Here is a 24,262-nt window from a genome sequence, read left to right as displayed (position 1 = left end):
AGTAGATGTACCGAGGGGGTGAAACTATGAGATGTAAGGTACCTAGCGACTATCCCGGTCTCGCCTTATAAAGGAGGACCATGCCTAGGGTTATAGACATTCTAGTTGGCTACGGTGGTTTGAAGAGTCCTCTGAGATATACGACGCTTCCTTTATCTTGGAGGGTCGTAGGCAGGGTAGTGGACCTGGGCCATTGCGTGGCTTGCTGGGCCCGTACTTGTCCTGGTGGGTAGACTTACGGTAGCCTTTTATCTTTTTCAGACCCAAGTCTAAGTAATTTCTGTTAGAAGTATAGTAGAATCTTATCACTAGCATTTGGCTCATCGAAACACTTGAGATTAATCCAATTTGTGGTCTTATGCACTATTTTTACTTGAGACATGATGGAAAGTCGAGATGCAATGCTATAGATGACGTCTTTGAAGAACATTGATGCAAGTTTTAGTTTTATCACCATTGATTCCTATTTCAGCTTATTACATATATTGTGTTCAATAATAAACAAAAGTTGGATCATTTCGACAAAAAAAACATTGATATCCATCATGGAGAACCTTACTGAATTTGCTTTTCTGTTCACGAGTACATAGAAAGAGAATATACACAAGACTAACTAGTATGAATGACTCTTGAACTAAGTGGAGGAAGTGCTACATGATAGATAGAAAGCGCTCCGATGACATGATCACCTAATTCCTACTCCTTCCTTTTAAAGTAACTACTAATGTGTACTTGCAATGCATGTTGATATTAGGTAGTATATTAATTGTCGCATATATTAGGCAGGATACTATTTACGTGTTAATTATGTGATTACTGTTGACTTCAATTTTTGGTATGATACTAATTGCACGCTTTAGGTAGGATATTCTTTATGAATTAATTATATGATTACCGATGATGCTTATATTTGGTATGCTATTAGTTGCATGTTAAATTTGTTGAGCCCACACCATGAGTGACCTGGTTTAATGGTCGAGATTAGTTTGATCCGCCCCTTGGGGATTTTTATACTGGTATAGATATAGATGTTGATGGTAACGGAGCATAGCTCGTTCCAGCTACATTATGTGTCGACCGCACGAGCATGCGACATTTTGATGGGAATTAACAATTAAGGTACCTCCCCACAAGATGGTTTAGTGTTATGTTTCATGAAACTTCATTCAGACATATGAAAGGGGCCCTATCGTGGTTGCCTTTGACATATAATTAGTTATTTCTTATTACATGGCATTGTAAAATGGTAAGGATTTTTCACACAATAAGATGTAAAATGGTTGCAATCAAAACTGGGTGAGACAAGTTAACGTAAAATCTTAGCACCGTTTAGACAAATGAAAAGCCCTCGAAAGCAATGGTTAGCAAAGTGCACCCATCCTGCATGCGCCTAACATTGATGTGAATTTGTGGCTATTTTTAGGACGCAGTCGATCCCCTGTTTTGAATGGATATTGAAGACTTAATCATCAAGGATACTCCCTGCATATTGCAGAGAAACTGCATATCCTGCAGATGATGGGAATATTCAAAGTATACTTGACTTGCAGTAAGTATGATTGATTCTGAGAGATTCAGTCGCTAATAAGTGTATCATGCATGACATCGCTCGCGGAAAGAAATGAACATCATCGTGGAGCTCCCTTTCGCCTTTGTTTCTCTGAAGGTGCAAGCATGCAATTTCGCCTCCCTGACTCGCCTTGACTACAGAAGTATTCTATCTGCAAAAGGTAATTGTTATCGAGGATCAGCAAGCACTGGAGTAACTTGGATTCCATCGTGGCCTACAACTTGTTGGTTTTCTAGCGAGTAGTAGTATGCCAAGGGAAGCCCTCACTGGTTGAGGTAACTTTTGTTCTAGCTGAGGTCGGGTTAACTTTTTTTTTTGAGGGACGAGGCGTGGTTAACTTTGTCCGGCAGTCGGCAGGTGCGTGCATCATCTCATCTGATTGCTCCGGAGAGCTGGGGGCTGCTGTTCGTGGTTTGTGACCGTGTCCGTGCGCGTCACCCTCCTCGGTTGGGTCGAAAGTGACGCAAGTGCGTCATAGATTCTTCTGGTCTGAAATTATCTCGGCTTCGGACCACGAGTGGTAAAATCAGCGGCCAGGTGTCGAGCGATGAAGGTACTCGATCGAATGGTACTCCAAGCCGAGGCGTCGGTAACCTATGCCGTGTGGCTGATGGTGGCCTAAACAACGATGTTCCGCACGAAAAATTGTACCGGCCATGGAATGCCTTCGTTTGCTCTTGTGTACTGTGGAGCAGGTAAAATTTCCGCCCTTGCGATCTTGCATAATTCGGCAATTCCTTCACAGCTGATTTGGTGTGATCTCCACAGCATTTTCACCCGGGAACTGGATCGGGCGATCAGATCGTGCATAATTCGGCAATTCCATAGCCATCGCGTGACCTTAGTGCGCATCTGGTGGCAGCTTGTCTGGATTCCAAAGGGGAATCGGCCCACCGGGATCTTCTGCGCCGGCAGCCAATTTCACAATTGCTCGGTGGTTGGTTGCAGCCGGTGGCTGCACTGGTCGATCTTTTGCATTGACCCGATGTTTGTTCAAGGACAAGTAGTACATGCATGCATATTTTTGTGGGGTTTACTGGAGTACTTTACGTTGATCATTTTGTGCCATGGAATAATTTGGCACAAGAAGAATGCCGTCAACAATTTTAACATTCTTGTCAGTGTCAGTACTTTGGACTGTGGAGGTTGAGTAAATTCCCCGGAACGACATAGGCTGATAAATTGATCTGAGGCTCTGAATCTTCCTCTTGACTTGTATTCACTTTTACCATGAAGTTCTCTTGCTCGGTTTGTCCTAGGAGAGACATCATGCCATACCGTTGCAAACTTTGATGCTAGGTAATTGACTTGTACAGTACAAACGAACGAAATGCCGTGCCAGTGCCGTGCTGAATCCAACCGGGCAAAAATTAGACCCTTCCGGTGCTTCAAGGTGTACAGGTGCTAAGGATGCCATATAGACAAAAAAATGATGTGGCAAAGCAATTAAAGAGGAGAGAGAGTATTATAGTAACCTCAGGAAGAAACGATGTGAAGCACGCAAACCTATGTGAAAAGACTATCAACCAATACATGAGGGACTAAGCACCTATGCAGTGTGGAGACTAGTTGCTAAGATTTTAGCACTTTATCTAAGCACCATGCATTGGAAGAGGCCTTAGACAGCCTCTGAAATTAAGGTGTCGAATCCATTTATTTACTGCTTCCATCCAAGCGGGGACTCATGAATCTCGCCCTGCAGGCAGTACCGGATACCGTTCCGTTTCGGAGCGAAGAAGGAATCCCGCTCCTTCCCGGACCCAAGATTCCTAAACTCGCAGCACACAAACCAAACCAAACCCCCCGCGTCCGGAGGAGCCTCCCCTGCCACCCTCGCTCCCCCTATAAATACCCCTCCCTCCCACCTCCCATCCTTCATCTCCAACACAGACCAACGAACAGAGCAACAAGAAAGAGCAGAGCATCACGTAGCCACAGCGACACAGAGAGATCGATCCAAGAGCCAGACACCCCGAACAACACCACACCACCAACCACATACATGGCGCGCTGGGCCATTGCCATCCACGGCGGCGCGGGCGTGGACCCGAACCTGCCGGAGCACCGCCAGGAGGAGGCCAAGCGGGTGCTGGCGCGGTGCCTGCAGGTCGGCGTGGACCTGCTGCGCGCCGGCGCTACGGCGCTGGACGTGGTGGAGGCCGTGGTGCGCGAGCTGGAGACGGACCCCTGCTTCAACTCGGGCCGCGGCTCCGCCCTCACCCGCGCCGGCACCGTCGAGATGGAGGCCAGCATCATGGACGGCCGCGGCCGCCGCTGCGGCGCCGTCTCCGGCGTGTCCACCGTTAAAAACCCAGTGTCCCTCGCCCGCCGCGTCATGGACAAGTCCCCACACTCGTACCTCGCCTTCGACGGCGCCGAGGATTTCGCCCGCGAGCAGGTAATTAATTAGTTCTAAGATTAACCCAATCCTGATTACCCTCCGTTATTTCTGTTTCCTACCCAAAAAATGCACCCCACTCAATAAGGAAACCATAAGCTGCCTGCATGGCGATCTAATCAACACATATCAGGACGGTAATTAACATTTTAAAATCGGAAAGTTCACGTGACGGAACGGACGGAGTAGTATGGCATGCAGCCGCAATTTCTCTTGGAAAAGGGTCCATGGAAATTGAGGTGTACCTGACATGTGTAGATGACGTGTGGGCACTGTGTGGTGCGATACACCATGAGTGCACAGCTGCATGCAGCTGGCTTGCACGGGAAATCTGCCATGCATGCATATAGCTACTCTACATGCTTATCTAGCTATCGTTTCGTGCTCTCTCGGAAAATCCAGTAGGACACAGCTTGCTCAGCACAGCAAGTTAAGAAAATGCACGTGCGTGTCTCCCTTTCGTCCCCTGGCCTTTGGAGAAATGTGTGTACCAAGTAGCATGAGTTGATTTCACATCCAGCTGAAGATGACAGGTGAAAAGTGGAGAAAAACACAAGAAGGGTCTCGTGGTGACAACAGCGGCCTTGCACCTACCAAGCCACAGCTATTGCCAGCTCGCCACGATTTGTGGTCAGCGCAGCCTACTTACGATATTTCCAACTTAAATTTGTCCTCTCCTACGTAGTATTAAAATTCTACAAAAGCTTATGAGTTTTCTAGTCAAGATCGTGCAGCTAGCTAGCAGCCGCCGCACAAAGGAATCCATCTTGTCGCATGCAGCCAAAGAAAATGGTTCGATGCATGTGCACGATTTTTTTTCTGGCCGGTACCATTTTTCATTAATTTAAACAAACTGAATAATTTGCTAATCAAAGTAAACAGTGCAAGGCTATACGCAAATTGGAGTCTCGTGCACGGCATCGAACCTAGGATGGCTAGCAGCTGTGCCCCTCTGTTCTGCCGCCAAAACTTGTGCACGGCATCGCCTCCTCCCTCTGGACCACTCGTGCCGTGTGGTTAGCAGCCATGGCATGGAATCCTGGCCGGATCTCATGCCACTTGCTTCCCGTCCCACGAATCCGTCGTCCGTACATGGTCCACCACCCCGACCGTCGAGTGACAGCAACTGGCGCTTTGCCTGCAGATCTCGTGGCCCTGCACTGCGCCGCAAATTAAAAGGAATCTGAGATCTTTATATGCATCCAGAGTTAATTGGGATTAGAAACAGTTTTTATAATTAGATGTGTTGATCTGATTTTGTTTCAAACTTGCCGCAGGGTCTTGAGGTTGTGGACAACAGCTACTTCATCACGGAGGAGAACATCGGCATGCTCAAGCTCGCCAAGGAGGCCAACAGCATCCTCTTCGACTACCGCATCCCGCTGGCCGGGGCCGACACCTGCAGCGCGCTGGCGGCGGCGACGGAGAACCTCAATAGCAACGGCATGGTGATGAACGGGCTGCCCATCAGCATCTACGCGCCGGAGACGGTCGGGTGCGCGGTCGTGGACTCTGACGGCTTCACGGCGGCGGCCACCTCGACCGGTGGGCTGATGAACAAGATGACTGGCCGCATCGGCGACTCGCCGCTCATCGGCGCCGGCACCTACGCGTGTGGGCACTGCGCCGTCTCGTGCACTGGCGAGGGCGAGGCCATCATCCGCTCCACTCTGGCGCGCGACGTGGCCGCCGTGATGGAGTACAAGGGGCTGCCTCTGCAGGAGGCCGTGGACTTCTGCGTCAAGGAGCGGCTCGACGAGGGGTTTGCGGGGCTCATCGCCGTGTCCGGCACCGGCGAGGTCGCCTATGGTTTTAACTGCACCGGCATGTTCAGGGGCTGCGCCACCGAGGACGGCTTCATGGAGGTCGGCATCTGGGAGTGAGGAAACAAGCGCGTGGAGTCGCGGTGGCCGCTCTGAACTCTGAAGATAGTGTGCGTGCGTTCGTGTGTCTGCATTTGGCCATCCTGCGATTGCCATGTGGTTCTAGTAGTTTGGGATCCTTGGTTAGTAGCGGTAGTAGTGGATCGAAGATTGGAGATTTGGAGGAATAATTATGATGATGATTATGGCAGCCGTGGAAAATAATAATGTGAAAAGTTCTATGGCTTCTGAAATTACCCCTCTGTTCATTCTCTCTCGTCCTCCGTCTTTCTGATTCCTTTTTCTAGTCCAAAGATATCTGAATCATGTCGGTACAGATCGAAAAAGAACGGGAAGCATTTCGAGGGGCTGAGATAGATAGCTGGACTGGAACTTACTGTTAGATAGTTTTCAGTAAATTTTCGGCCCAGCAACATGGTGCATTGAGGCCCATCATTTCCGCTTTAGCTGCAGAGAAAAAAGGTGGCAGTTCAACCATCCTAAACCGAACATTGCTCTGAAGAAACTAAACCGAACATAGCTCTGAGGAAACTAAACTGAACACTGCAGATGACCTTTATTCTTAAACTTCTCCATTGACGAGTTTGTTGCATGTCAGATGACTAAACGTCAGTCGTAGTGACATGTGAGTGAAAAATATCGGATCGGGACCTGCACCAGCCCTTTCGTAATCGACGTTGTCGGTCGATCATGTTGAACATGGCGTCGCGCGATGGTGTAAAAGAACGAGGTTACCACCAACTACAGCGAGCGTGGCGCCGCCGTCGAGGTCACACGGAAAGTTGCAGAGGCAGCCCTCCTTTTTTTTGCGAGGGTAAAGAGTTTTATTCCATAAGAATAGGGTTGCAATCGAGAGGCAAAAGTTCCTCTATGCACGGTGGTCCACGATCCCGTCCGAAAAATTCCCCCAAGTCCTCCCTGCAATTCCCTTCATGTTGCTTCCTCCCTCTGCTGCCTCCGCCTTTTCTCATCGTCTCCTCCTCTCATTCCCGATCCTGCCGCCAGGGTTGGCCTCTCCCCACTCTACGACGACCTTCCCCAGAACTATCCATGGCTCGCAGCTTGGAGGAGGACGAAGTGGGCACCGGAAAAGCATCGCTGGGGAGACGGACGCCACTTCCTCTGCCACAGGTCACCTGTGGCACGCTTAGCGCCACCTCTACCTTCTGTTGACTGCAATGGAGTGTCTTGAATACGTTACAATGGAGTGACCTCCTGAGGCAACTGAATTTGATTATTCACACACTGATACACAGTGCGAAAGTTCAGTTAGAAGCTTCAGTAGCAGTACATGTATGTTGTCCCGTTGAAACATGTAGCAGTAGTGGTGCTCTCTAGTTATGCTGCAGTCTGAACCGTGGAGATTCAATCAACATATTGCTTTCATTTCTAGATTGCATGATCATCCTGGTACATATTTAGTCTGTGTATGTGTATGTGTATTTGTTCAGCTTGTGTTGCTAGATGATACAAATGTGTAGTTCTCAGTTTTCATGTATAATTGTATATACAGGTCATGAAGTTGAATTCCATATAGATCATCACAAACCGAGCAAACATGCCACAAGTAAATAGTGTTGGCGGCTCTAGTAACAGCATTGTTAGAGAAGTTACTTTGCGTAAATTGTCACATTTTTATTATCTTTGAAATGGTGTTAATACTGGCTTGTTAGAGATGCCCTTACTTGGCATGATCATCTTTATTTAATTCGGTGGCAGCTGTCATTAGGGATCCCAACCGCCAACGACAAGGCCACCACGTTCATGTTCTGCAAGTTGACCATCGATGATGGCAGTTCATGAAATGCTGTAATGTGCTATCTGCCCTTTCTTCTAGATCCATTCCATGGCGTTCTGTGCCACCATCAACAAAAGAAGGCTCCATTGATTGTGTTATGCTACGGCGCCCATTCTTAAGTGGTATGTTTGGTTCAACTTGCTCATCTTCATGTTTTTACCCCATTTATTAGACTTCTCCTGAAATATTAGCACTTCGGGTCTTAATTCTTCACTTCTTTGTTTAGCCGTTTCCAACCTGTTTTATTCGTGTTCTAGACATTGCTCCATTTTCCCTGTAAGGAAGCAATTTTGCAGAATTACACATATCGCACGATGAAGCTGTTATTCAAAATCCACACCAGAACGGAAAATAAATATTGGTTATACTCTCTCCTAGATTGGTTATCTTTGGTAGCTAGAGGAGATGTTTTTCTCTAAATGAACTCTAATAGAGTATAAACACATCTGAAATCCCTACCGGTTCATTCGAATTTTCGCACTACCGAAACTGTTTTGTAGGTCAAATGTTCTTCCAACATTGAATAAGTTCCCTGCTACTTCCAAAGATGGATCATCCAGAAAATATGGTAACACAACTTATCCAAGAAGAGAATAGGTTGAAATGGATTGCACGGAGCAATCATAATGTGAAATGTTTTACAGAACATGAGATAAGAAGATTTACCAACAACTATAAAACTGTAATCGGTAAAGGTGCCTTTGGTGAAGTTTATGAAGGGGTCCTGGAGGACAAAAGTATGATTGCAGTCAAGAGGTTTATCTGTAATGTAAAAGAAAATTTCGCCAAAGAGTTGATCGTCCACCGTGAGATCAATCACAAGAATGTAGTCAGATTAGTTGGCTACTGTGTAGATGAAAATGCCCTGATGGTGATCACGGAGTATATTCCTAAAGGAAACCTGAGTAACATCCTTCACCAGGATAGTACTCCTATCGCTTTGGATACACGGCTAAGAATTGCCACTGAATGTGCAGAAGCGTTGGGCTATATGCATTCGCAAATGTATACTCAGGTCATTCATGGTGACATCAAGCCTGCTAATATACTTCTGGATGATGAACTCAGAGCAAAAATATCAGACTTTGGATATCAAGACTAGTCAACACTGAAAATACTCTATATACTCTAAATGTGATAGGAAGTATAGGCTACATGGACCCTCTGTTTGCTCAGAATGGTCGCCTCATAGCGAAGAGTGATGTTTATAGTTTCGGAGTTGTGCTACTGGAACTGATAACAAGAAAAAAAAAGCAAGGACAGACGATGGAGAGATTGGCTTGGTTCAAAGTTTTAGTCAATCTCTTTCAAAAGGGATTAGGAGGGTGAGGGAGATGTTTGATCCTGAAATTGTGACATCGAGCGACATGAAGACTATTGAAGAGATTGCTAAGTTGGCAGGTAGATGCTTGAAGATGGAACTCGCCAAACGTCCTGAGATGTTAGAAGTTGCAGAACGCCTTCGCAAACTTAAAAAAGCTCCACATCAGGTACAAGAAAGACTAGCTCTGTTTTCTTGGGTAAGGAAAAATAAACTTGCTCCAGCCGAAACACCATCGCTAGAAATCAGCAGCAGTACCCAAAATGTGGGGACTTCTATCGTTAGGCCGACAGTGACAGGCCAATTGTTTGAGCTGGACGACTTGCTTCGGTCAAAAGCCGAAGTTCTGGGAAAGGGTACAGTCGGGACAACTTACAAAGTGATGCTTGATAGTGGATATGAGCTGGTGGTGAAGAGGATGAAATTTGTGGAAGTGACGGAGCTGGACTTTGAGCAGCATTTCGCACTGATTGGCGCATTCCAGACCAAACACATTGTGCCCTGCGGTTGCATAGCTATACCGCGGATGAGAAGTTGCTAGTGTACAATTTCATCCCCATGGGTAGCCTAGCAAAAGTGCTCCACGGTAATGTTACAATACTACCATATGCTTGCCTTCACAATTTCTAATGTTTTTGATGTATCACTAATTCATGATGTGTTAATCTAGGTGACGAAGATTCTCGCCCAGCTCCGCTGGACTGGGATCAGCGGTCAGCCATCTCACTTGCTGCTGCGCGCGGTGTGGCGCCTATCCACTTAGCTGGACCATCCAGCTGCCATGGAAATATCAAGTCTTCCAACATCCTGCTCACCGGCACCCACGATGCATGTGTGTCGGAGCATGGCCTGATAACACTTGGCATGTATTCGAATGACTCCGGCTACCGAGCGCCCGAGGTCACCAGCAATAGGTGGGTCTCCCAGAAAGCCGATGTGTACAGCTTCGGAATCCTACTGCTGGAGCTTCTCACCCGCAAGGCTCCCGCAAAAAGCATAAAGAATGAGCAGGGAGTAGATTTGTCACAGTGGGTGTATTCCGTTATGCGTGCGGAATGGACGGCGGAGGTATTCGACGTGGAGCTCCGAGGACGGGAGCAGAAGGACGGGGAACAAGAGTGCATGTTGCGACTTCTGCAGCTCGCCATACACTGTTGCAGTCAAGATGCCAACTCTAGGCCTACAATGTCTAATGTTGTGCAGCAGATCGAGGAGATCCGACAATCCTGACTCCTGACCAAGAACCTCCGACATCATAGCGAGTGGAAGTTGCTTGGCCACAGTTACATTCAAATGTCATATATTTTCGGGACCCCCTTTCAACTAGTTATGCTAGAGAACTACTATCCTGAAAAAGACTCTAATTCACTGCAAGTCTGTAAATTGTAATCGATCACCTGTCCTACATGCTATTGGCATATATACTATGCACTTTTCCAAATTAAACGTTGGGTTCATGATTCTACCAGCTAAGCTGGGATGCTTAGACATATGTGAAGACTAAAAACCTGCTATATGTTTGCTTTACAGAATTATGGCCAACGAAGAGAAACTAATGAAGAGATGCAATCATGTTTGCTTCCCATTCTTCTTCGTGTCCAATTACAATTACAATAAAAATTAATAAGCATCGATTTTTTTTCATTCATTCAACATAAATAAAGCATAAATTCTACTTAACAGATTACGGATGAACAGAACACATCAAAGGCAAGAATTGCAATGTTCAGTACCTTGCTCGAGCTGCCGAGCGTCAACCGACCACCTCTCCGAATGAGGTCCACGCACGCTCTCCCAGTCCTCTCGCCTCCGCCTCCGTGCCACGTGTATCAGCTCCACCGACGCCGTCGTGGAAGAGCTTGCCAGGCGCTGCCGCGCTGGAGCAGACGGTGCACTGCAGGTGCGCCAGTCGCTGGAGGTGCGGGAGCTTGCTGGCAAGGTGGGCACGGCAGCTCCGGAGTGGAGCCGGGATTGGGATTCAGGCATGCGGCGGCGGCGGCTTTTGGGGCTCGAGAAGTATCTGTCCGGCAAGAGACAGGACGACCTGGACGACGAGAGAGGCAGACGTGGGCAATGGGCTCGAATGTGTGGGCTTAGTCATGAGTGGGCTTATGATACTGCCTAGCTTTTTTTTTGAACTTATTATGACACTGCCTAGCTTATCCAACGAGATTCCCTTTCTCTAAAATAAATAAAAATCCAACGAGATTCCCTCAAAATAAAAAAACTCGTCCAATCAAGGCCTACTACTCCCTCCGTCCAGAAATACTTGTCGTAGAAATGAATACAAATGGATGTATTTAGAACTAAAATACATTTAGACACATCCATTACTTGAACAAGTATTTCCGGACGGAGTGATACTTCTCAGCGACAAAAGGGAGTGCTAACATCTTGCTGACCGCCGCTGCATCGCGATCGAGCACGAAGTCATGGAGGAAAGACCAGACTGTACTAGGCCATGGTACTTGGCAGCTGCGTTTCGTAATGCATCTGCTCCTCTTTCAGGCCAGTCTCATTCATCCACCTGAAGAATATTGCTTTCATATAAGGGGCCAAGGATGTGAATACTGACTCCTGGTCAATCATGACTTGTTTCAGATCAAAAGAATGAACGGACACTCTCCAAATACAATCAGTACAAACATGGAGGTTCACTCTCAAAATCATCATATTGCTTTCTTTTTCACATCGCATGATTATCATGATACATATCTAGTTTTTGCATGTGTACGTGTATGGGTTCAACTTGGGTTGCTAGATGATACTCCCTCCGTTCCTAAATATAAGTCTTTCTAGAGATTTCATCAAGTGACTACGTACGGAGCAAAATGAGTGAATCTACACTCTAAAATATGTCTACATACATCGTATGTTGTATTCCATTTGAAATGTCTAAAAAGACTTATATTTAGGAACGGAGGAAGTACAAAAGAGTAGTTGCAGTTTTATGTATATAGTACAGTAATCGCACACGCAGGCACAAAGATGAAGTCCATTATAAATCAGCACGAATCAATTACACATGCCACAATCAAATACTAGTAGTGTTGGCGGCTCTAGTAACAAGACAGCCTTATCAAAACAGTCTGTTGGAGAGTATTGGGTGAATATCTAAAACATTTTAATAGGAATATTGATTGCCCCATCTCCACCGGCTTGCTGGAGATGCCCTTACTTGGCATGATCATCTTTTTTTAATTCGGTACCACTTGTCAATAAGACACCCCCCCCCCCCCCCCCCCAAACCTCCAAGGAGGCCACCTCATTCCATGTTCTGAGAGCTGCCATCGACGGTCCATGAATAGAGTTATAGTTGCCATACGCTACCTGTTGTTCTTCTAGATCCATTCCATGGCGATCTGTACTACCACTAACAAAAGAAGGCCCCATTGATTGTGCTATGTTACGGCTTCCATTCTCAAGTGGTATGTTTGGTTCAACCTTGCCCATCTCCATGTATTTACCACATTTCTTAGACTTCTCTCTGGGCTTATTTCCGAGATATTAGCACTATGTATCAAAAATTCTTCACTTCTTTTGTTTAGTCGAAGCCAACCTCCTTTCGTCATGTTGGAAACATTTCATTTCCCCCGTAAGGAAGCAATTATGTAGAATTACTCAGATCATACCATGAAGCTGCTATTCAAAATCCAGAGCAGAACTGAATAATAGATATACTATTAATTATACTACCTCTTATGTAGTACTTACTCTAGTGACGTAGTCCATGAAGAAATGTGAAATGATTCTCCACAGTATTGGGTGAATATCTAAAACATTTTAATAGGAATATTGATTGGTTATCTCTGGCAGCTAGAGAAGATTTTTGTTTCTAAATGAAATCTAATGGAGCATAAACATCTATTTTGCATACTTCGTTTATTTGTTTCCTCATTGATAAGTTGGATTAAATTTGACTTTTAGCACTACCAAAACTGTTTTCTAGGTCAAACGGTCTTCCAACATTGAATAAGTTCCCTGCTACTTCCAAAGATGGATCATCCAGAAAATGTAGTAACACAGCTTATCCAAGAAGAGCATAGATCGAAATGGATTGCACACAGCAATCATAATGTGAAATGTTTTACAGAAGATGAGATAAGAAGATTAACAAACAGCTATAAAACTGTACTCGGTAGAGGTGGCTTTGGAGAAGTTTACGAAGGGGTCCTTGAGGACAAAAGTATCGTTGCAGTCAAGAAGTTTATCTGCAACATTAAAGAAAATTTTGCCAAAGAGTTGACCGTCCACCGTGAGATCAATCACAAGAATGTAGTCAAATTGGTCGGCTACTATGTAGATGAAAATGCCCTAATGGTGGTCACGGAGTATATTCCTAAAGGAAATCTGAGTGACATCCTTCACCGGGATAGTATTCCCATCGTTTTGGATACACGGCTAAGAATTGCCATTGAATGTGCAGAAGCATTGGCCTATATGCATTCACAAATGTATACTCAGGTCATTCATGGTGAAATCAAGCCTGCTAATATACTTCTGGATGATGGACTCGGTGCAAAAATATCAGACTTCGGAATATCAAGACTAGTCAACACAGAAAATACTCTGTATACCCTAAATGTGATAGGAAGTATAGGCTACATGGACCCTCTATTTGCGCAGAGTGGCCGCCTCACAGCAAAGAGTGATGTTTATAGTTTTGGAGTTGTGCTCCTGGAACTGATAACCAGAAAAAAAGCAAGAACAGAGTTTGGGGAGATTGCCTTGGTTGAAAGTTTTATTCAATCTCTTTCAAAAGGATTTAGGAGTGTGAGGGAGATGTTTGATCCTGAAATTGTAACATCGAGCGACATCAAGACTATCCAAGAGATTGCTAAGTTGGCAGGTAAATGCTTGAAGATGGAACTTGGCAAACGACCTGACATGTTAGAAGTTGCAGAACGTCTTCGCAAACTTAGAAAAGCACCACATCAGGCACAAGAAAGACTAGCTCTGTTTTCTTGGGGAAGGACAAATAAACTGGATCTCCAAACACGCGAACGTGGTCTTGCTTCGTTAGACACACGCGTATTTATGGGACGCAACATTACGGGTTATGCTACAGCCCCATCGCGCCATCGAGATATTCAACATAAACAAGCTCCAATCAATACACCATCACTAGGAAGCATTAGCAGTAGCCAAAACGTGAGAACTGTAGCTCTAGCAGAAACGATACTGTCACAAGAAGGCAATGGCGGTACCCCAAAAACGAGAATTTTGGCTCCAGCCAAAGCGGCACTATCATAGGAAAGCAGTAGCAGTACCCGAAATGTGGGAACTTTTATCATTGAGTCGACAGTGACGGGCCAATTGTTCGAGCTGGACGACCTGCTTCAGTCATCGCCTTGTGAAATTCTGGGCAAGGGTACAGTAGGGACAACATACAAATCCACGCTTTACAGTGGATATGAGCTGGTGGTGAAGAATCTGAAGAATGAGGACTTGACAAAGGTGGAATTTGAGCAGCATGTCACGCTCATTTGCGCCATCCAAGACAAACACATTGTGCCACTGCAGGGTTATTGCTATAGTGAGTATAGTAAGTTCCTAGTCTACAATATCATCCCCAGAGGTAGCCTAGCGAAAGTGCTCCACGGTAAAGTATATATTGTATGATGCCATCATATGCTTGCTCTTGCAATTTCTAATGTCTTTTATGCATCACTAAATCACGATGTGTGCATCCCTCTAACTCGTGATGTGTGAATCTAGGTGACGGAGTCTCTGGCCCAGCTCCACTGAACTGGGAGCAGAGGTTAGCCATCTCACTTGCTGCTGCGCGCGGTGTGGAGGCCATCCACTTAGCTGGACCATCGAGCTGCCATGGCAACATCAAATCTTCCAACATCCTGCTCACTGGCACTCACGACACATGTCTGTCGGAACATGGCCTGATAGCACTTGGTATATATTCCAATGCCTCCGGCTATCGCGCACCTGAGGTCACCAGCAATAGGTGGGTCTCCCAGAAAGCCGATGTGTACAGCTTCGGCATCCTGCTGCTGGAACTTCTCACTCGCAAGGCTCCGGCAAACAGCATAAAGAATGAGCAGGGAGGAGATTTGGCATTGTGGGCGTGTTCCGTTTTACCTGAGGAGGAGTGGACGGCAGAGGTGTTTGATGTGGAGCTCCTACGATGGCGGGCCTACATGGGAGGGGAGAGCTTGGTGCTACTTCTGCAACTCGCCAAAAACTGTTGCAGTACAGATGCTGACTCGAGGCCTACAATGTCTGATGTCGTGCAGCAAATCGTGGAGATCCGACAACTATGACTCCTGACCAAGAACCTGGCACATTATAGTGAGTGAAAATTGCTTTGTCACAGTTGCATTCAGATGTCATACATTTTCAGGACTCCCTTTCAGACGGTTATCGTTTACTACTATTCTAAAAATGAATGTTATTCATTTCAAGTTTGTAACAGATCACCTGTCCTACATGCATACTATTTCAAATGAAACGCTGGGTCCATGATTCTACCACCTAAGCTGCAATTCTTAGATGGCGGAGTATCTAGTGAAAATCACTAATCAGTGAAAATCTGGAAACTTGTGACCTTGGGCGTTGGATCACTGGCGGATGGTACAGATGAAAGGTGGGTTTGCTAACCAGCCACTTAAGGGTATTTTTCAGATAACCCCTTGTCTTACTCACGGGGCAGGAAATCTTTTGACGCCGCAGCCCATGAACGATTCGTCTTCGATCTGGCCTTATCCATGGTCTTCCCCACCGGCCACCGCGACGGCCACCCCGCATGGCGCTGCTGCCGTCCCCCATCGCGACGACTGAAGGCGGAGTCGTCCCCCATGGCGCTGCCGCCGTGTGGATGCCAAGGAGGCGTCCAGCGCGGACACAACCCACATCGGCGAAGTTTGAGATGAGGCGGCGAGAGCCGGCGGCGCGCTGATGAAGGCGTCCACTGCATCGAAGCTCGCCTCAGCGGGGAGGGCTTCCGCAAGCCATGGTGCCCAGGCTGCCCACGACGTTCGGCCCAGCCAGCAGGACTGCGTGGGCGGCGACGCGTGCACCGGCGACGCCGGCCGCGAAATGGGCTGTTGATCCTTCAAAGTTTGATTCTACCATGCCTCCTTCTACCTGATTTATCCAATTTTGTGTGCGAGTTTGCCATGGAGAGACAAAATTTCTGAATGCAATTTTGATGTTGTGAAGTGTTATCACTGAACGTGAGAGCATTGTTGATTCTCTTTATTTATACTGGGTGGTTCTCCATTGCTGTATTCTGGGAATTTGTAGATGACAAAAAATTCTGAATATTAGCTTCTGAATGCTATGTATTGTTGAGCTCCATTGAGCTTGTTGGATGAAAATCTACACAGAATTCAGTGCAAGGGTGGTCTGTCCATGCACTTATGTGGTGATCCTCAGCGCAGGAAGAAGCTTTGATCAGAAGAAACATTCTTAGTGGTTCTATCTAAAGTGTATGCATCTTATTTTTCAAAATAAAGTGAATGTATCAGTGAAACTTTTGTTGGAGAAGAAACATATGCAGCACGTATATATGTTAAGGGTGATGGTTACAATGCAGGTTTGCTGAATTATTATTTCACAACTTTGCTTTGACAAAAATGACAAGATGTATGGAGCAAAACCGAAAAACAGAGGCATGATACATGAATGCCCAGTCTACAACTTCAAGTTGGCAAAATAAAACGAAAGACATGTCTCTCAAATCCTAATCCTGAAGCTCTCAACGGTAGTACAATATCCAATGATACAGAATGTGGTCATCCAAGCAAAATATGGGCAAACAGAATTTTGAAATCATGCAAGGCATGGACTTCTTGTCCTACACCAAATCATACAATCTGGAGTTCTTCTCCTCGATCTGTTAAAAGTAACAGCCACAGTGCATGTACAGCTACAAATCTGACAAACTACGATTTCTTAACAGAAAATATTGTGGAGCTTCAAATGATTACAGAAACTCTCAACAGGACGCTCAAGCTCTCTTTGTTTTCGAGGATACAAAAAAAATCTCAACCTCTCAAAAGCTCAAAACATAATGCTAGGGCGTCCAGTACAGGGGCCGGTGCAGGGCTAGGTCTGAGGCAAGGGGCATGAGAGAGGACGGAAGAGTGAGGGCGTCGACGGCGACGAGGGCCGGTGCAGGTCTACGAGAAGGTGGGGCCATGGGATAGGAAGGAGCAGCGACGGCGTTATCATCACCTCCGGCGGCGGGCGAGGGCTTACAGCCGGCGGCGCCATCTTCGCACGAGAGATCGAAGACTAATCGTTCATGGGCTGCGGCGTCAAAAGATTTCCTGCCCCTGAGTAAGGCAAGGGGTTATCTGAAAAATACCCTTAAGTGGCTGGTTAGCAAACTCGCCTTTCATCTGTACCATCCGCCAGTGATCCAACGCCCAAGATTACAAGTTTCCAGATTTTCACTGATTACTGATTTTCACTAGATACTCCGCCTTCTTAGATATACGTAAAGAATAAAAACCTGCGACACGGTTTTCTATAGATATTATGGCATTGGCGGGTCTAGACTTTGACCACGGGGTGCCAAGCTTAGCCTTCACAATGTAAATGACATTTACAAATATCGCAAATTTAACAGATAAACTCAAAATAAAATAAAATTAATATATTCTTGAATCAACACAGAGTGCTGGCACATAAATAAGAATTGGAATTTTGATTTTTTCAATCACATTTCACAAAGGGGGAAATTTTACTTGCCTACTGTACCTGATTCACCGTGAGGTCTGGTCGCGCTTGAGGTCGAGGCTGCGGTGCCTAGCTCAATGCCACGCCAAAAACTTCCACCGGGTCCGGGAGCACCAGCCTGCCAGTGCTGCTCGCCGGAAGCCCGCTCATCAATCGTCGCGTGGCCGTGCAGCGCACAACGCTTCCTCCTCGCGATTGCCGCTGCGCCCGAGCCCCGAGGTCCAGTCCACCCTGCTTCGTTCTCGAGCCCCACGACTTCCCCAGTCGCAGTCGTGGTCACCGCCGGCCACCATCTCTGCGGCTGGTGGTGTCATTTTGGTTCTAGGGTTTCAGCTTTCAAGTTTGCAGTCATGTGCGGCTCCGTTCAGCAGCTGCTATTACCATAAACAAGCTAACTGCCTGCGTTACCACAGGGGCATACATATTCTAGTGGTTCAACACTAATCATGTCCGGCATATACCTTACACCTACTACATTCTAGATTTTTGATAAGATTTGATTTGAGTATGGGTAAAGAAAGACGAGGAAAACTTTGATTTAGTTGAGATTTTGATAAGGTTTGATTTCATTTGGGTATGAGTAGGGGAATGCAAGTAATGTTTTTATTTAGTTGAGGTTTGGTAAGATTTGATTTGATTGACGTAATGCACGACATGGTGTTGGTAAGATCTGATTGAGTTAAGGCATAACATGTTTTCCAGTAGGACAAGGAAATGAAAGTGCTAATTTGGTTTCGATTATTCCGAACAAAGGGGCGCGTGGAGAGGAAGACACTAGATGGGGCAAAGGAAGAAAAATGCTGGAGGCGAGAAAATGAACGTACTAGAGATATACACATTGGTAAATAAATTACTTAAATAAATAACATGGCACGTAAGAATTAACTAGAGATAGAGAAACTGTTGCTGACACCTCACAATCAGCGTGGTATTCGCAAAAAAAAGAAAGAAAGAAAAGCTAGTTGGGTAAGCGGTCTCAGATTAATATTAAAAAAACCTTTTCTGGTAGGAGAAAACGATGAAATTTCACTTACTCCCTCCATTTCAAACAATAAGATGTATTTTTTTCTTTCAAAAAGTCAAACATATCTATATTTTATCAAGTTTATAGAATAAAATATGAATATATACAATGCCAAATAATAAAAATGAGAATATACATTTTATGACGGCTCTATAATGCCGGAGGGGGAGGGGGAGGGCTGGGGGTGATTAAGGACTTGAGGGGATCAAATCAAGGGTTTTGCAGTCCCGTCCCAAAAAATTCTCCAATCCCTCACTGTTTTCCCTTCCTGTTTGCTTCCTCCGCTGCTGCCTTCGCCGCCTCCTCTCATTTCCGACTCCTGCCGCCGGGGTTGGTCTCTCCCCGCACTATGACGCCGTTCCCCAGAACCATCCACGCATCCATGGTTCGCAGTTCGGAGGAGGGCGAAGCGGACAGGAAAAGCGCCGCTGGGGAGACGGACGCCCACATCCTTTGGCAAGCTTAGCGCCACCTCTACTTTCTGTGGACTGCAATGCAGTGTCCTGAGTACGCTACAATGGAGTGGCGTCCTGAGGAATTTGAATTCGATTATTATTCATACTCCCTCCGTTCTAAAATAGATGACTTCACTTTGTACTAACTTTAGTGCAAAGTTAGTACAAAGTGGAGTCATCTATTTTGGAACGGAGGGAGTAGATGATAGCACGAAAGTTCAGTTCGAAGTTTCAGTACTAGTACATGTATCTTGTCCAGTGGGAAACATGTAGCAGTAGGAGTAGTGCTCTGTAGTCATGCAACAGTCTGAACCGTGGAGATAAACTCTCAAAATCACCATGCTTTTCTTTTCAGATTGTATGATTATTCTGATACATATTTCAATTTGTGTATGTGTATGTGTATGTGTTCGACTTGGTTTCCTAGATGATACTCCAAATGAGTGGTTTTAGTTTTCATGTATATACTCCCTCCGTCCTAAAACAAGTGTCTCAACTTTGTACCAACTTTACCCGCAAAAAAAACTTTGTACTAACTTTAGTAGACACTTATTTTGGGACCGAGGGAGTATCTTGGGCCTAGTAACAATTGCCAGAATTAAAATAGTGTTGGCGGCTCTAGTAACAGTGTTAGAGAAGAAAGTTACTTTCTGTAAACTTGTCCCATCTCTCTTATCTTAGTATTGGACTTAGTACCAGCTTGCTGAAGATGCCCTAACTTGGCATGATCATCTTTATTTAATTCGGAAGCAGTTGTCATTAAGGATTCCAAGCTCAAGTCCAAGGACAAGGCCACCTCATTCCATGTTCTGAGAGTTGACCATCGATGATGGCAGTTCATGAAATAGAGTAATAGGTTATATTTGCTATACATTACCTGTTCTTTCCTCTAGATCCATTCATGGCAATCTGCACAACCACCAACAAAAGAAGGCTCCATTGATCGTGTTATGTTACGGCGTCCATTCTCAAGTGGTATGTTTGATTCAACCTTGCCCATCTCCATGTCTCAACCACATTTGGTATACATCTCGCTGGGGTTTTCTCTGCGATATTAGCACTTCGGACCATATATTCTTCACTTTGCTTAATCGATTCCAACCTGTTTTGTTCATGTTCAAGACATTGCTTCATTTTCCCTGTAAGGAAGCAACTATGTAGAACTACCCAGATCGTACGATGAAGCCGTTATTCAAATCCACAGCAGAACTGAACCATAAATGTTAGTTATACTCTCTCCTAGATTGGCTATCTTTGGCGGCTAGAGGAGATGTTTTGTTCTAAATGAACTCTAATGAATTACCCAGATGCCAGATTGTACGATGAAGCTGTTATTCAAAATCCACAGCAGAACTGAACCACAAATATTAGTTATACTCTCTCCTAGATTGGCTATCTTTGGCGGCTAGAGGAGATGTTTTGTTCTAAATGAACTCTGATGGAGTATAAAAAACATCTATACATGTCGCCCAATGGGCATCTGAAATCCCTACCAGATCATTGAGATTAATCCAAGGAAATTAAGCACACCGTCTTACATGCTTTGTTTATTTGTTTCCTCATATATTTATATATATATATATTGGATGAAATTTGACTTTTAGCACTACCAAATCTGTTTTCTAGGTCAGATTGTCCCTTAACTTTGAATAAGTTCCCTGCTATTTACAAAGATGGACCACCAAGAAAATATAGTAACGCGACTTATCCAAGAAGTGCATAGATCGAAATGGATTGCAAGTAGCAATCATGATGTGAAATGTTTTACAGAAGATGAGATAAGAAGATTTACCAACAACTACAAATCTGTAATAGGCAAAGGTGCCTTTGGTGAAGTTTACGAAGGAGTCCTGGAGGACAAAAGTATGATTGCAGTCAAGAGGTTTATCTGCAATGTAAAAGAAAATTTTGCCAAAGAGTTGATCGTCCACCGTGAGATCAATCACAAGAATGTAGTCAGATTAGTTGGCTACTGTGTAGATGAAAATGCACTGATGGTGATCACGGAGTATATTCCTAAGGGAAATCTGAGTAACATCCTTCACCAGGATAGTACTCGCATCGCTTTGGATATACGGCTAAGAATTGCCATTGAATGTGCAGAAGCATTGGGCTATATGCATTCACAAATGTATACTCAGGTCATTCATGGTGAAATCAAGCCTGCTAATATACTTCAGGATGATGAACTCAGAGCAAAAATATCAGACTTTGGAATATCAAGACTAGTCAACACTGAAAATACTCTATACACTCTAAATGTGATAGGAAGTATAGGCTACATGGACCCTCTGTTTGCTCAGAGTGGCCGCCTCACAGCAAAGAGTGATGTTTATAGTTTTGGAGTTGTGCTCCTGGAACTGATAACCAGAAAAAAAGCAAGAACAGAGGATGGAGAGATTGGCTTGGTTGAAAGTTGTATTCAATCTCTTTCAAAAGGGTTTAGGAGGGTGAGGGAGATGTTTGACCCTGAAATTGCAACATTGAGAGGCATGAAGACTATGGATGAGATTGCTAAGTTGGCAGGTAAATGCTTGAGGATGGAACTCAGCAAACGTCCTGAGATGTTAGAAGTTGCAGAAAGTCTTCGCAAACTTAGAAAAGCTCCACATCAGGTACAAGGAAGACTAGCTCTGTTTTCTTGGGGAAGGAAAAATAAAGAGAAACTAGCTCCAGTTGAAACACCACCGCAAGAAAGCAGCAGCAGTACCCCTGATGTGGGAACTTTTATCGTTGGGTCGACAGTGGCAGGCCAATTTTTCGAGCTGGATGACCTGCTTCGCGCATCAGCTGAAGTTCTGGGCAAAGGTAGAGTCGGGACAACATACAAAGTGGCACTTGCTAGTGGATATGAGCTGGTGGCCAAGAGGCTGGGTGATGTGGACTTGCCAAAGGCTGAGTTTGACAAGAATGTCATGTTGTGCCATCCAGAACAAATACATTGTGCCACTGCGGTGGTATTACTATAGCAAGGATGAGAAGATGCCAGTGTATGATTTCATCCCCATGGGTAGCCTAGCAAAAGTGCTTCACGGTAATGCATACACCATACAATGCTGTCATACGCTTGCCTTTAGAATTTCTATTTATTTGATGCATCCCTAATTCATGATGTGTGAATCTAGGCGACGGAGTCTCTCACCCAGCTCCACTGGACTGGGGGCAGCGGTTAGCCATCTCACTTGCAGCTGCGCGTGGTGTGTCAGCTATCCATTTAGCTGGACCATCGAGCTGCCATGGCAACATCAGGTCTTCCAACATCCTGCTCACCGGCACCCATGATGCATGTGTGTCAGATCATGGACTGATAGCACTTGGCATGCCTTCCAATGTCTCCGGCTACCGCGCACCTGAGCTCATCGACAATAGGCGGGTCTCCCGGAAAGGCGACGTGTACAGCTTCGGCATCCTATTGCTGGAGCTTCTCACCCGCAAGGCTCCAGAAAAAAGAATACATGCAACTGGGGTAGTAGATTTGGTAGGGTGGGTGGGTTGGGAGATATTCGACGTAGAGCTCGGACTCGGAGTGCAGGAGCAGAAGGACGGGGAACACGAAAGCATGATGCGATTTCTGCAGCTCGCGCTGAACTGCTGCAGTCAAGATGCCGACTCGAGGCCCACAATGTCTGATGTTGTGCAGCAGATCAAGGCGATCCACAGAGTCCTGACTCCTGACCAAGAACCTCACATCAAAGTGATTGAAAGTTGATTGGTCACGGTTGCATTCAAACATCATGTTTTCGGGATCCTTTTCAGCTGGTTATCTTGGAGCACTGCTATCCCCAAAATAATGTTTGCATTCCTCTTCATGTTCAATTCTGCAATTACGACAGAAATACGCATCGATTTGTTTCATTCAACAGAAATAAGCATCAATTCTACAGATTACAGATGAATAGAGCATATCAAGCCAAGAATTAGAATGTTCAGTACCTTGCTCGAGCTGTCGAGCAGGAGCAGCGCCAAGCGACCACCTCTCCGAACGAAGTCCACGCACGCTCTCCCAGCCCTCTCGCCTCCGCCTCCGTGCCTCGTGTATCAGCTCCACCGACGCCGGCGTGGAAGAGCTTGCCAGGCGCTGCCGCGGTGGAGCAGACCACGGTGCAGGGGGTGCGGGGAGGGAGATGGGGAGATGCCGCATCGGCGCCAGTCGCTGGAGGTGGGGTAGCTTGCTGGCATGGTGGGCGGGGCAGCTCCGAAGTGGAGCCGGGAGCAGTCGGAGCTCGGAAGGAGGGATTGGGATTCAGGCATTCAGCGGCGGCGTGCGGCGGCTTCGAGCTCGACCAGACAGGGCGACCTGGACGACGAGAGAGGCAGACGTGGGCAATGGGCTCGAATGTCTGGGCTTTTAGTTATGAGTGGGCTTTTGCCAACATATTATATGAAGTACTGCCTAGCTCGTCAGTTCACGATCCCTCAAAAAAACAAACTCGTCAGTTCACTAAAAAGAGAGTGTTCATCAGTTGCTCAAAAAAAGTTGATAAAAAAGAGTGTTCCTAAAAAACAGCTCATCCAACGAGATTTCTGTTTCTCAGAAAAAAAGTAAAAAAATCCAACGAGATTTCTCTCTTGAAAAAAAAAAACCGACCCAACGGAGTTTCCCTGAAAAAAAGCTCGTCGAACGGAGCTGCACGTTTGGCCGCAAAACAGCTCGATGAGAAAATCATTAAGCCGACCACAATACTGCACCGCCAAAAAAATACAGGTACTAAACAATGAACTACCTTCTCGGGCCAAAAACAGAGGCGCGCCAAGGTGGCCGGCCGTCGCCGCTGCGTCCCGACGAGCTGCCGACGTGCGTCCGTGTCGTGGTTCCGACTTTACCTGAAAAGGCGAAAGTGCAAACTCAACAAGTAGAACAGGCATCGCGCGCCTATGTTGCTGGTTCAGACATTGCACTGAAAAGGCACGAGTGCATATTGAACTGAAGAAACAAAACAAGGGAGGCAAGGCACACTGATTTTTCCGCAGTACCAGCCGTGAGCTATCAAGACCTTCGTACTTCTCAGCGACAAAAGGCAGTGTCAACATCTTGCCGAGCGCCGCTACATCTCGATCGATCGAGCACGCAGTCATGGAGGAACGACAAAACTGTACAAGGCCATGGTACTTG

General features: G+C 45.8%; 2 protein-coding genes and 2 pseudogenes across 2 annotated transcripts; all 4 read left to right on the top strand.

Annotated features, from left to right (window-relative positions):
- The first annotated feature begins 3,442 nt into the window (after positions 1-3,442).
- Positions 3,443-6,084, top strand: LOC109784720 (probable isoaspartyl peptidase/L-asparaginase 2). The gene is made up of 2 exons (XM_020343319.4): positions 3,443-3,968; positions 5,246-6,084. The coding sequence occupies exons 1-2, from the start codon at positions 3,573-3,575 to the stop codon at positions 5,849-5,851; spliced, it is 1,002 nt and encodes a 333-aa protein (XP_020198908.1). The 5' UTR covers positions 3,443-3,572; the 3' UTR covers positions 5,852-6,084.
- A 1,539-nt stretch (positions 6,085-7,623) lies between these two features.
- On the top strand, positions 7,624-10,200 carry LOC109784711 (uncharacterized; annotated as a pseudogene).
- A 2,766-nt stretch (positions 10,201-12,966) lies between these two features.
- Positions 12,967-15,258, top strand: LOC109784712 (probable inactive receptor kinase RLK902). Its single transcript, XM_073509653.1, has 3 exons — positions 12,967-13,819; positions 14,276-14,515; positions 14,689-15,258. Exons 1-3 carry the CDS (start codon positions 12,967-12,969, stop codon positions 15,246-15,248), a joined length of 1,653 nt encoding a protein of 550 aa, XP_073365754.1. The 3' UTR covers positions 15,249-15,258.
- A 4,956-nt stretch (positions 15,259-20,214) lies between these two features.
- LOC141041813 (uncharacterized) lies at positions 20,215-22,864 on the top strand (annotated as a pseudogene).
- Positions 22,865-24,262: the final 1,398 nt, after the last annotated feature.

This window comes from Aegilops tauschii, chromosome 2, assembly GCF_002575655.3.
Source record: "Aegilops tauschii subsp. strangulata cultivar AL8/78 chromosome 2, Aet v6.0, whole genome shotgun sequence".
NCBI classification, from domain to species: domain Eukaryota; kingdom Viridiplantae; phylum Streptophyta; class Magnoliopsida; order Poales; family Poaceae; genus Aegilops; species Aegilops tauschii.
Note: the sequence above shows the minus strand (reverse complement) of the source record. Positions and strands in the feature narration are given on the sequence as shown.

Excerpts from the sequence above, each read along its gene's own strand:
- LOC109784720 (XM_020343319.4), top strand. The coding sequence starts at position 3,573 with ATGGCGCGCTGGGCCATTGCCATCCACGGCGGCGCGGGCGTGGACCCG. Across the intron at positions 3,969-5,245 it reads AGGATTTCGCCCGCGAGCAG|GGTCTTGAGGTTGTGGACAA; the intron begins GTAATTAATTAG and ends AACTTGCCGCAG.
- LOC109784712 (XM_073509653.1), top strand. The coding sequence starts at position 12,967 with ATGGATCATCCAGAAAATGTAGTAACACAGCTTATCCAAGAAGAGCAT. Across the intron at positions 13,820-14,275 it reads AGAGATTGCTAAGTTGGCAG|TGACGGGCCAATTGTTCGAG; the intron begins GTAAATGCTTGA and ends TTGAGTCGACAG. Across the intron at positions 14,516-14,688 it reads TTATTGCTATAGTGAGTATA|GTGACGGAGTCTCTGGCCCA; the intron begins GTAAGTTCCTAG and ends GTGTGAATCTAG.